Here is a 13,166-nt window from a genome sequence, read left to right as displayed (position 1 = left end):
ATACTGGATGAAATGTGTTTCACACTGATTCTTCTATATTCCAGCATCACAACAAAGTGTTACCAGCCTTCAGAGCACGACAACTCCGCCCCTGCAGAGCATCGCTGGCCAGCCCCTGCAGAGCATCGCTGGCCAGCCCCTGCAGAGTGTTCCAAGTCAGCCACTGCAGAACCTGACAAGCCAGCCGGTGCAGACCATTGCCAGCCCAACACTGCAGTGCGTGCCCACCCAGCAGGTGCAGACTGTTTCCAGCTCAATGCTGCAGAGTGTGGCCACCCAGCCGATGCAGACCATTGCCAGCCCGACGCTGCACAACGTGGCCCCTCAGCCAGTTCAGACACGCTCCTCTCCGCAGATCCCACTGACCATCCACGCTCAGAGCATCTCTCCGCAGCAGTTCATCACCACCACCACCACCACTTCTGTGGCCCCACAAATCCAACAGGTCCCCGCAAATTTTCTGTCCTCCATGTCGCCCTCTGGTGGATTAGATCTCCGTGGTAACGCCTTCTCTCTCTCCCCGCCTCCGACAGGTTCTGCTGCAGCCGCATTTTATCAAAGCCGATTCCCTGGTGCTCACAGCTGTTAAGACTGACACGGCGGTGATGTCAGGAGTGAAAACCATGCCGACCACCACCACCATCCAGACCACGCCCCTGCAGATGCCGGTAAGCAGCAGGAAATTGGGTGAGAGGTGACGGGGGAGATTAGAAAACTCTGCACAGGGGAAAATTTAACATTTAAAGAGAAACTCCGACCAAGAATTGAACTTTATCCTGATCAGTAGCTGATACCCCCTTTTACATGAGAAATCTATTCCTTTTCACAAACAGACCATCAGGGGGCTCTGTATGGCTGATATTGTGGTGAAACCCCTCCCACAAGAAGCTCTGAGTACCGAGGTACTCCTGGCAGTTTCCTGTCTGTGAACCCTGTTGCATTGTGGGAAATAGCTGTTTACAACTGCCAAAAAAGCATACAGCTGCTACATCACCTGCCAGCAGTAAAAATGTCACCATGTAATAAATGTCAGAATGTAAATCAGGGATTTAAAAGATTTTACAATGGGCAAACACTGACTAAATCATTTATACATAATTATTGTAAAAATGAAGCACTTTTTCATTACATTATTTTCATTGGAGTTCCTCTTTAAGCAGGGTCCAGGGGTCCGTCCGTTATCGCGATATCCAATGTCGTTACTGCCGGGCACAATCGCGCTTTTGCGACCGAGGTTTTTCCACCATGTCCTATCAATCCGTTTGAGCAATTTTGGCCTGAAATCGGTGGGAACATCCATCGGGCGGATATGTTTCAGAACTGATTTTCCTCTGATTCAATAAAGTTATCAAATCAGAAGTCACCCCTGACCAGCTCATGTATGGGCACCTTACAAAAATCGTTACACAATTCTAGTCGACTTCTGATCATTTGTTTTCATTCAACATCATGAACAGAACCTGATCAGCCATATGGTCGGGTGGGAGATTTCACTGTTAATGGGCCCCCGAGGTGAGAGGAATATGGAGGCTGAGATGATGATTTACTTTTAAATAATGCACATTGCCTGGCTGTCCTGCTGATCATCTACCTGTAATACAAATAGAATAAAAATAATAGACTAATAGTAGAATAATAAACCCAGAACAAGCATGCAGATCAGGTGTCTATGACAAATCTGACAAGATTAGCGGCATGCTTGTTTCAGGGGTGGGGTTTACATCCTACTAACTAGAAAGATCAAAAAAGACTGCCAGGCAACTGGTATTGTTCAAAAGGAAAAAAAATATGGCAGCTTACATAGGTCTCACACCTTGGGTTCCTTTTTTAAAGCGGGATTGTCACCATAAAAATCAAATTTCAACAGCAACTGGTCTGAGTGTATTAACCTATTTTGGTTCCTGGACGTAGTTTCTACGTCCAGGAACCATGCGCGCTACCGTGTGCTCCCGCGGCCGATCGTGCACTCCCGGCCGCGGATTCGGTAGCCAGGGAATCAATGTATCGGGCTATGGTGCCCGATCACTGATTCCTCTCCCCCGCTGAAAAAACGACAGCTTCTCTCGGAAGCTGCGCCTTTTCTGGCCGTTCCCTCTCCGATGAGTCACTCTAAGCGTGTGTTACGCTTAGAGTGACGTCATGTAAACAAACTCATTACACCTGTAAAAAATACATCTGTAAAAAAAAAAAAAAAAAAAAAAAAAAAAATGAACACACATTTACATTATAAATCTATTGTTTACCTCCCACCCTCCCAAAACTACCCAAATAAAATGTTTACTATAAAAAAAAAAAAAACACATTACAATGAAAAAACAAACACGTAAATATTTACCTAAGGGTCTAAACTTTTTAAATATCAATGTAAAGATGAAATATTTCTATATTTTTTTTTTATTTTAAACTTGTAAATAGTGATAGATGCAAAATGGAAAAAATGCACCTTTATTTCCAAATAAAATATTGTCGCCATACATTGTGATAGGGACATAATTTTAACGGTGTAATAACCGGGACATATGAGCAAATACAATACGTTAGTTTTAATTATGGAGGCATGTATTATTTTAAAACTATAATGGCTAAAAACTGAGAAATAATGAATTTTTCCATTTTTTTTCTTATTCTTCCTGTTAAAATGCATTTACAGTAAAGTGGCTCTTAGCAAAATGTACCCCCCAAAGAAAGCCTAATTGGTGGCGGAAAAAACAAGATATAGATCAGTGCATTGTGAGAAGTAGTGATAAAGTTATAGGCTAATGAATGGGAGGTGAACATTTCTCACGTGAAAACGACGGAACCTGAATGGGTTAAGTGACAAAGATGCTAATCCTGCATTCAACACTTTCAAAACGTTTTCTGCTGTTATGATTTGGAGTTATCGCATACTTTAGGAGCACTGGCCCTTTAGTAGTCAGTGCCATTCAGTTGCATTCTGGGGGTTCTTTTTATCAATAATATATTCCTCCTCTTCCCTTTTTTTCCCTGCCTAGCTGAAATACGATCCCCTGCTCACTTGTATGTACAAGCAAGGCTGAGGTGACTCAGCGATTGAAAGAGAAAAGGAAAAAAAAGCAAAGGGCAGAAATGACATCAGGATTTAGCCTCAAACTGTGGGCAAAAGACATGGTTCCCACCAGGAACAGAATTCTCTTCATTTACTATATAACATTCACTGAAATCAAAACGTGGACAGTACAATACATGTTATGTAAGTAGATCAAATATATATCTACTTATATACTTTTTTTTCCCCCTGGCATAGTATGGCTAATCCTCCTGCTTTAAGAGAAGTTCTGTTGCAGGTCACAGCCCGAACTACAGTTGCAATTGGCTGAGGACTTTTTAGCTTGGCCAATAGCAGAGGAGTAGACCTCAGATGTCAAGAGCTGACAGTGCACCTGCTAGATTGGTTCCTGAAACTATCATGAAAGATTGATTCAAGCAACAAGAATCTAGTGTGTGTACATAGCCCGATGTAACTACACAAAACCTAGCTCCCCAGGGATGTCGGGAACTTTTAGAGAAGTTAGACGCCTCGGAACACTTCTCTGTGCGTTTCATCTCTCTGGTCTGTGTAACTTCCAGTGTTACGTGACTTTATTTTGTATCTGATCCAGACCTTGGTGAGCGGAGGAACCATCCTGACCACTCTGCCCCTCATGATGGACGCAGACAAGCTGCCCATCAACCGCCTCAACGCCGGGGGAAAGATGGCGATGCTGAACTGCAAGGGAGAGAAACGCACGGCGCACAATGCGATAGAGAAACGTTATCGCTCCTCCATCAATGACAAGATCATCGAGCTGAAGGACCTGGTGGTGGGGCAGGAAGCCAAGGTGAGCAGATGGCCTGTAATCCCACAATCTTCCTGCAGAGGGCAGTATAGTGGCATGGTTCTGCATGGTGTGGAACAAGCTGTGGTGTGGTGATGGGATTAGAGGGCGTGATTTCAGCATATCAGAAGGGAGGGTTAAGGATTGGCGATGATAAAGAGGGGGCAGGGCTATGTATCGGCGGTGATTTTGGGTTAAGGATTGGCGGTGAAAAAGAAGGGGGAGGGAGGGCTATGTATCAGCGGTGATAAGGGTCAGGGGGCTAAGGATTGGCGATTGTAAGTAGGGGGAGGTTTAAAGTGTACCTTAAAGGGGAACTTCAGCCTAAACAAACATACTGTCATTAAGTTACATTAGTTATGTTAATTAGAATAGATAGGTAATATAATCTCTTACCCACCCCGTTTTAAAAGAACAGGCAAATGTTTGTGATTCATGGAGGCTGCCATCTTTGTCATGGGGGCAGCCATCTTTTTGGTTGAAAGGAGGTGACAGGGAGCAGGAGACACAGTTCCAACTGTCCTGTGTCCTGATAACCCCTCCCAGCTGCACACACTAGGCTTCAAATGTCAAATTTAAAATGTAAAAAAAAAAAAAATTGCACCAAAACAGCAGAACGAGAACAACAACATCAGAAATCCCATCATGCTTTGCACAGCATTAGGGGAAAAATGCCCGGGCAGTTTTTTTCTGTGCAGCTAAAAATGAGGCTTGTATAAGAGAAAAAAAGTTCTGATGCTGTGAAACAGTTAAAGAAACACCAGGCCTTTTCAGTGCTGCTGAGTAAATTTATAGTATGGAGGTTCACTTTAACTGAAAAAAAGTTTCACTTACCTGGAGCTCCTACCAGCCCCCTACAGCCGACCTCGCGTATGAGGATATGTGTGGCAAGGGCCGCAAAGGCGCAGTAGACTGCTGACCGATCAGTCGATAGAAACGAAAGTAAGCCGCGGCGGGGTAACGGAGGATCGATTTGCCACGCCGTGGACACAGGGCAGCTGCGAGGGGCTGGTCGAAGCCCCAGGTAAGTGAAACTCTAGTATTTGTTTTTTTCAGTTAAGGTTCACTTTAAGTATTGCAATATATACGAAAGGGAAGTGGGCGATCTGGCGGCTGTTTGGGGCTCGCTAAGCGTCCGGGATCCCAGATCTTTATAATGACATTAAGCAGCTGCTGTACACACAATAGCTGCACTGACGATTTTTAAACAAAGTAATATAAATAAAATAATAAAGCTCTCACTTCCAAGCAGCGCCTGTCTTTTGAAGTGACTCTGAACAGACCTAAAAAATGGAATACTGAACTTACCTGGTGTTTCCTCCAGCCCCTTGTAGCCAGCCAGGTCCCTTGGTGTCTTCTGGGTCCCCTCTGTTCACCAGCTGGTGGCTCCATTACCTGCGCGACCCGGCCGGGAGTCGTGCGCAACGGCGCATGCGCAGCCGTCCAGGTGCCAGTCTCGATCACGCACCTGTCACCATGAGTGTTCCGCACATGCGCGGTTCATTCTTTCAAGAACCATGCATGTGCAGAACGCTCATGGCGATGGGCGTGTGATTATGATGGCCGTGCAGACGGGCTGTGCATTCGCAGTTGCGCACGACTCCCGGTCGGCTCGCGCAGCTAATGGAGCTACCAGCGGGTGAACCGAGGGGACCCAGAGGACACTGAGGGGGCCTCACGGGGTACGGGGGCTGGAGGAAGCCCCAGGTAAGTTAATTATTCCATTTTTTATTTTTAGGTCTGTTCAGGGTCACCTTACATAGTTTGCAGCTTAGCAAATTAAAGGTACCTGCATTCAAACTGCAGTACCAAATTATGCAAGGGCTGACATGACCCCACTGTCTCCTCTAAACTAGAGCGACACCCTCAACTTCACATAATATGCTGAACTCTAGTAATGATTAAAAACAACTTGCATAAAATTTGCATTCAGTTGCACAAATTTGCATAAAATTTGCCTTCAGTTGCACTAATAGAGGACGTTCGCTTCTAAAATGGTTTGCATGCAAAGGCATTTCGTACTAGACCCTTCTCACCACGATGAGGTCCCTCCGAGTTGAAAGGGGTCCCACCACTAATATGTGACTTGGAAGCTAACTTACCTGTATTGTCTTCTTCAGCTATGCTTAACCTAGTGTGTGTACATAGCTTTAGAATTAGTGGGCAGCGAATAGGGAAATGGCCATAAAGTATACGCTTATGCCACAGCCCGCAGGAGCGGATGGTTTGGCTCCGCCCTGTAGGCCGCTGGTCCAGTAAGGAGTGACTTTTGCTGTGCACTATTATACTTGTTACAGTGAGCTTTGTGAGCCGATCTGGTGTAACCCATCCCCCACTTCTCTTGTCTCTGTTCAGCTCAACAAGTCGGCCATTTTGAAGAAGACCATCGACTACATCCGCTATCTGCAGCAGACGAACATTAAGCTGAAGCAAGAGAACATGATGCTCAAGATGGCCGCCCAGAAGAACAGTAAGACGTCCTGCAAGGGTTTAGGTTTGGGGTTCCGGTGATGTCACTGAGGAGGAGGAGTCACAGTGGCGTGCTGCCCTTCCGGGACCGACGTCTCAGGACTAAGGGCGAGCTCCGTCAGACGTAGAACAGGAATAACGTTTATCATTTATAATATTTTGTCCCTATAAAATTATCTGCTGAAGAAGCCGCCCAGACAGCGCCCCTGTGTGAGTGAAATTATGCTGCCCACGCATTCCTCCATTTTCCTGCCCAATCGACCATTCGATTCCATACGTTTATCGGATCATGGTAGAATTGATTATGCTCCATTCTGCTTGATCGATGGAAATTGGCCCATATCTGGTCTAATCGACCCATTTTCTTGATTGGGCAGGATGGAACATATCGTTCGGCAGTAAATAGCATGATTGACACCGAATGGATTTGTAATTTCGGAGCATGGAGGTACAATATCGTTCAGATCAATCAGCGAAGGGGAATCGCCGGGATCTCGCTTGCAGTGTGTGGGCCACTAAACTATTTACTTTCGATCAGCCACACTGTTGATGATCTCCCAATAAAGTCGATTGCCTAATCACTCGATGGAAAATCGAGGAATGTGTGGGCACTTTTAGTGTAGAAGCAGCTTCAAGGACGATAATGTTAATGTCAAATAAGGTCCTTGAAAGCTCATTGAAACTCTTAACATGGCGCACTGCTAAAAGGACCCTGAACAGGTAAAAAAAACAATTTACACTTACCTGGGGCTTCCTCCAGCCCACCGTAGGCCGCGAGGTCCCCTGGTGTCCTCCTGGCCTCGGTTACACGGCAAGTTCGGCCTGAAGTCATCAGGTCTGCTTCCCGCTGCGGATGATTGCGTCATCACACCGGCCGACTATGCGTCATCACACTGGCCGGCGTGAGAGTCCTGCTCATGCGCGGGTCAATCTTAGAGATTGATGACGCATAGCCGGCCGGCATGATGACGCGATCGTCTACAGCAGGAAGCAGACCTGATGACTTCAGGCCGAAGTTGCCGTGTAACCGGAGCTGGGTCCAGGGAAGGTGCCAGGACGACGCCGGGGGATCTTGCAGCCTACGGTGGGCTGGAGGAAGCCCCGGGTAGGTGTAAATTCTGTTTTTATAACCTGCTCGGGGTCCCTTTAAGTACAAACCAATATAGGAAAAAAGCTATCCAAAGATTGGCTGAAATAACGGATATAAGTAGGTGATATCTGTTTTTAGGACATTGCGAAGCTCTCCTTTAATTGCCTTGTCTTGTCACACCTCAGCTTGTCACACCTCAGCTTGATGCAATGCTAGATGGACCCCATAGAGGCTGTTTATTTCATAGCCTGACCCCACTTCTTGAGGTTCTCCCTTTGCCCTTTTTCACTGTTTGATAAGCTTCTTATAGGACAGGTTTTGGAGGATCTGCTGTCAAGGTGGCCAAACACGATACAAAAAACAAACAAAACAAAAAACCATTTGTATGGCACTTTTCTCCTGTTGGACTCAAAGCGCTCAATAATTTTTTTCATAATTTGGAAAAAATCAAGCACATGTGTGCGCTATTTCGGTCATATGTTCCAAATGTTACAATCCATCAGAAAAATTGAATTTTCGAATTGAAAGGAAACCTAAGTTACAGAGTACCCAGCATGCTCATGGTAAAGCAGAACTCCTAGGAGTGTGTACGGGGCCTACAATGGGCCATAAAGCCCTCTTACTAAAAAAATAGTATTGTGTGTGACCACCTTAATTGTTCTGGTGTCTCGTTTTGCTTCTCAAGAGATAAGACATGTAAATAAACTATTCAGACAGCCGCTCCTGACTGATGACTCCTCCTCCTGTGATAGCGGTACAAGAGTTCAGATTTTGTGGTGATGGGGTATTTGTTGTAGTGCTGTAGTGACATCCTTTCCTCTCATTCCTTGTTAGACACGTTGAAGGACCTGGTGGCGGGTACCGGAACCAATATTGAGAACCTGAAGCCTGAGATGATGGATGTGCTCACGCCTCCTCCATCGGACATGGGGTCCCCGTCAGACACTGGCAGCCCGCTGTCGCAGTGCAGCAGCGATTCCGAGCCAGATAGTCCCTACAGCGATGAGGCCAAGGTATGTCCAGCCAGTAACGTCACCAGGGCAACGCAATCTTCAGGGGTAAAAACTGGGAGGGGAGGGGGCTTTCACACTTATCAGAATTCACGTACATCCGGTGGAAATGCGATTTTGAATTTGGTGCATTGTTTTGCATATACACAGTAAGGACCATAAATATGCAACATTGAATTTTACATGAAACAACTCGGATGCAGTTAAAGTGCAGATTACCAGCAGTGGGGTGAACAAAATGATTGCATAACTGGACAATTGGCTCAAAGGCTATTTCCTGGGCAGGTGCGGTCAAGTCCGTCGTTATGTCATTATCAATTAAGCAGATAAAAGGCCTGGAGTTGATTTGAGGTGTGGCGCTTGCATGTGGGAGATTTTGCTGTGAGCAGACAACATGCAGATATAAAAAACCCATCTGAAAAAATTGCTACAATATTACGAGTGGCAAAATCTCAGGTACATCCTGAGAAAGAAAGCACTGGTGTACTGGGCAACGCAAAAAGACCGGGACGTCCACGGAAGACAACAATGGTGGATGATTGCAGAATCAAATTAGAAAAAAGTTGTCTGTCCAAATATTTATGGACCTAAACTGTAAATGACAATATTTGCAAAACAATCTATGTACCACCTTCTGATGTTAGATGTATATAAGCTGAGTGTTCTTCTTGTCAGCAGGAATTGAGTCTGAAGAATGTTTTTTCAGCCAAAAATGTTTTTCTTTTAGGCCCTACATAGGCCCTATTTACACTTAGGCTGGTTTCACAGTGGAACGTTACAGGCGCACGTTAGAGCAGCCTGTAACGCAGCCCACCGCACAGCAATGAAAAATCAATGGGCTGTTCACAGTGCCCACGTTGCGTTACACAGTAACGCTGCGCCACCAGACAACGTACTGCATGCAGTACTTTCTAAGCGGCTAAGCCGCGTTAGACTACTTGCACATGCTCAGTAACGTTGGGGAGGAGCGGAGAGCGGCCAGGCACATGGCTAATTAATATTCACTGCACTCAGTGACGTGCAGTGTTTACTTCCTGGAGCGGCCGCTCTGTGCGGCGATTGGCCGGCGGGACCACGTGATGCCGCATGCGCACAAGAGTACGCATCACGAACGCCAGAGTGAGCTGCACAACGCGGCTCACTCCGACGTCCAAAGCAGGGAGCACCAGGCGTTGTGTTAGGGGCACGTTATGCGACCATAACGTCCCCTAAAACGCAACGTCCTGGTGTGAAAACAGCCTTAAAGTGTTGCATTGAGATGCATTGAGTTGCGCCACGTTGCTTCCCATTGCCAAAATTGGACGCAATGCAACTTAACGCATTAAGCGTAAATAAGGCCTTAAAGGGATCCTCAGCATATCTAAACTTACCTGGGGCTTCCTTCAGCCCCCCTGTAGACCGCGAGTTCCCTCGGGGTCCTCTGGGTCTGCTCCGTGGTCCCTCTGGTAGCCTCGTTAATATGGTGACTTTGACCGAAGTCATGCGCAACTGCACATGAGCGGCTCGTCTGCGCACCTGACTCGATCATACACCCATCGCCGTAATTGTCCTGTGCGGTTCGCGAAACACTGAACCGCGCATGCACAGGATGCTTACAGTGTCTGCGCCGTATATAGATGGGCCACACATGCGCAGTTGCGCACAACTGCATCCAAAGTCGCTGCATTAACGTGGCGGTCAGAAGGACCGTGGAACAGAGCCAGAGGACACCGTGGGGCCTGACGGACTACTGCGTGGGGGGGGGGGGGGGGGTTGGGCAGGGGGGTTGGGAATGGAACAGGAGGAAGCCCAGGCTAGTTCAGATTAGCTTTTAATTCTCAGGGTCCCTTGAGGTCCCGTTCCCATCTGTGCGTTTTGCCGGCGATTTCGCTTTTTAAAGCGCTAGCGCCATAATACCCTATGTGCCGGTCTCACTTGGGCGATTTGTGTTAATCACTGGCAATTAATGCAAATCCCCAAATGCAAATTTGTATCCTGCATCATTTTCAGGCGATTTCCCGGCGATCGCGTTCAGTGCTATAGAAGCGCTAAACGCAATCGCATAAAATGGCCACGTGTGAATGGCGATTTTTTTATTTGCGTTAATCGACAAAAAATCACCAGAGCAAAACGCTAGCGTGAATGGGCCCTTCAAGTTCATCCTGATTGAAATCTTCCTGCTTTTACTGATGGCTGGCACGGTGCGATCCTCTACTGTCACTTATAGAACCTGAATGACTGTCCCTGTTGTCTCGTGGCGGTGCACACTGTGGGATCGCGCTGTGTGGGCGGGTCACTGAGCAAACAACACAAAAACAACAATGAAATAGTAGGACAAAACAGGAATGTGAAAACAAGTGTCCGGAATGCTTGTGGACTCGGCAGTCTGTGAATGGACAATAGCTTTCCTTTACAAGATAATGCAGTTGTGTATGTGGGAGGCGGGCATCTCACTGCTCCGCCCACCGCGCTGCCTCCAGCTGCACAATGTGCGCATTCACAGCACGCCGCATCTATTTACATTCTTCTGAAGATTGTTGTCATTCCTTCGTTCGCTAAGATCTCATAGTGGTTAGCACTCTCACCTTGCAGCGCTTGCTCCCCCGGTTCAAATCCCAGCTAGGGCACTATCGGCATGGAGTTTGTATGTTCTCCCCGTGTCTGTGTGGGTTTCCTCCGGACACTCCGGTTTCCTCCCACATCACAAAAAACATACAGATAGGTTAATTGGCTTCCCCCTAAATTGGCCCTAGACTACTATACACACACTACTCGATACGTACATAGACAATTGACTATGGTAGGGATTAGATTGTGAGCTCCTCTGAGGGGAAGTTAGTGACAAGATAATATACTCTGTACAGCGCTGTGGAAGATGTCAGCGCTATATAAATACTAATAATAATAAAAGCTCTCCGCACCCGGTTTTTTGACATTTACAAACTTTACACTCTCCTCCAAAAACATGCAGACTTTCGCTTGTCGAGCATTGAGATCGTGCAGCCAATTGGCAGCTTGGCATGTAGAATAGCAGAAGCTGATTGGTTGCTTTGGTTTACTCTAAGTGTGGCCACTAACGATCCAATCTTTTTCATCCAATCTTACCATTTCTATGTATTCTATGTCTTGGTAAGATTGGATGAAAAAGATTGGATAGTTAGTGGCCACCCTTAAGGTGCCCACTAACGGTACAAGATTTTCCTCAGATGCAATAACTCAATCAGATTTTTACAATCGTTCAGCACAGAAAACCACACAGTATGCGGAGAAAACCATTCTATTGTTGATGGGAATAGAGGATTTTGTCGATCGGAATGTTAGATTTTAGGATTGTATCTGAAATGACAGAAAGTGCCCTAATCATTACATTTACCTTTACTGATGATCCCACAAATCCGATTGAAGGATTGCATCTGCTGAAAATATTGTACCGTTAACGGGCAACCTTATTTTATGAATGGAAAAGAGAGCTCACTGCAGTGTTTCCTCCTCCCAGAGCATCCTGGCAGACTAAGTATATTTTGTACTGGCTTTGGAGCTTTCAAAAAACAAACATTCCGCAGAAATCACCTGACAGGACTAGATGTCACCACCTGCTACATATGTCAGAATGTAAATCAGGGAGAGGAAAGATTTTACAATGAGCAAACACTGACTAAATTATTTATAAATGAGTATTGTCAAAAACAAAAACCATTATTTTTGCTCTAGCTTGTGGCTTGTACTATCACAAAGACACATGGGGGGGAGTGAAGAGTGACGTCCACTCCGGGGTGCAGGGTATGTCCCATACCTCATTGGTTGAGCAGGCTGTATCTGTACCCGCCCAAGTCTTGCCCAACCCACATAGTGGCTTAGAATGACAGGCAATGCCAGGAAGTTCCAGTCCTCACCAGCTGCCCATAGTCTCATTTAACTCAGCTCCTCCCACAAGATGGCGCCACTTCGGGGCTCGAGGGGAATGCAGGTCAATGCGAGTCAATCACAACGCAGTGCAGGCGCCATGTGACAGATTCTGGGAGGGGGCTCTTTCTGTTGGGTACTACATTATCGTGTAAACCTTTCAATGCTTGCTTGCCTTCTGTAGCTTTATTGAGATATTTGGATTTCTGTTTCGTCAGGTTCAGGTCAAGCAGGAAGTCCCGCCCTCTCCGAGCAGTGGAATGCTGGACCGCTCCCGCATGGCCCTTTGTGTGTTTGTCTTCCTCTGTCTCTCCTTCAATCCTCTGTCCTTCCTGATGGGCGGCTCTAGGACCCCGGAGGCGGCGGACAGCAGCGCGTTTCACGGCAGCGGCAGGAGTGTGCTGGAAATGTCCCCTTCAGGTGAGTCGTCTCGTCACAGATGAGGTGACACGAAGCTCGTCATAGCAGCCATCTGCTTTCACGGACCATCAGTTGACATTGGTTGGATCCATAGTTAGTGCTTTCCAATTGGTGGACGTGAATCGTGTGGATGTTGGGTTTTCTGTGTGTTGATGACTGGTGTCCCCTTTTGTGTCTGCAGAAAGCTCCTCCTGGTTCAGCTGGTTCACGCCCTCCGCTCTCCTCTGGCCTATAAACCTCATCATTGTGCTGGCCGTCTTCATCCGCCTCTTCATCTATGGCGAGCCAGTCACCCGGCTCCACTCTGACTCCTCAGTCCAGTTCTGGTGTCACCGGAAACAAGCCGATGTGGATCTCTCTCGGGTAAATGCCTATGGTAGAGATTAGATTGTGAGCTCCTGAGGACAGTCAGTGACATGACTATGTACTCTGTAATGTGCTGCAGAAGATGTCAGTGCT

The 13,166-nt window shown here is 46.7% G+C and overlaps 1 protein-coding gene across 4 annotated transcripts in view; it reads left to right on the top strand.

Moving 5' to 3' along the window:
* SREBF1 (sterol regulatory element binding transcription factor 1) overlaps positions 1–13,166 on the top strand; it is a 61,350-nt gene that overhangs the window by 25,407 nt on the left and 22,777 nt on the right. For all 4 annotated transcript variants that reach the window (XM_068243543.1, XM_068243542.1, XM_068243544.1 and 1 more), the window contains exons 3-9: positions 45–445; positions 534–668; positions 3,621–3,839; positions 6,192–6,306; positions 8,230–8,408; positions 12,506–12,707; positions 12,889–13,070. In XM_068243543.1, coding sequence (XP_068099644.1) covers positions 45–445; positions 534–668; positions 3,621–3,839; positions 6,192–6,306; positions 8,230–8,408; positions 12,506–12,707; positions 12,889–13,070 — 1,433 coding nt within the window. The remainder of the gene's footprint in view (positions 1–44; positions 446–533; positions 669–3,620; positions 3,840–6,191; positions 6,307–8,229; positions 8,409–12,505; positions 12,708–12,888; positions 13,071–13,166) is intronic.

This window comes from Hyperolius riggenbachi, chromosome 7 (assembly GCF_040937935.1).
Source record: "Hyperolius riggenbachi isolate aHypRig1 chromosome 7, aHypRig1.pri, whole genome shotgun sequence".
Classification (NCBI taxonomy): domain Eukaryota; kingdom Metazoa; phylum Chordata; class Amphibia; order Anura; family Hyperoliidae; genus Hyperolius; species Hyperolius riggenbachi.
This window is presented reverse-complemented; position numbering and strand designations above follow the sequence as displayed.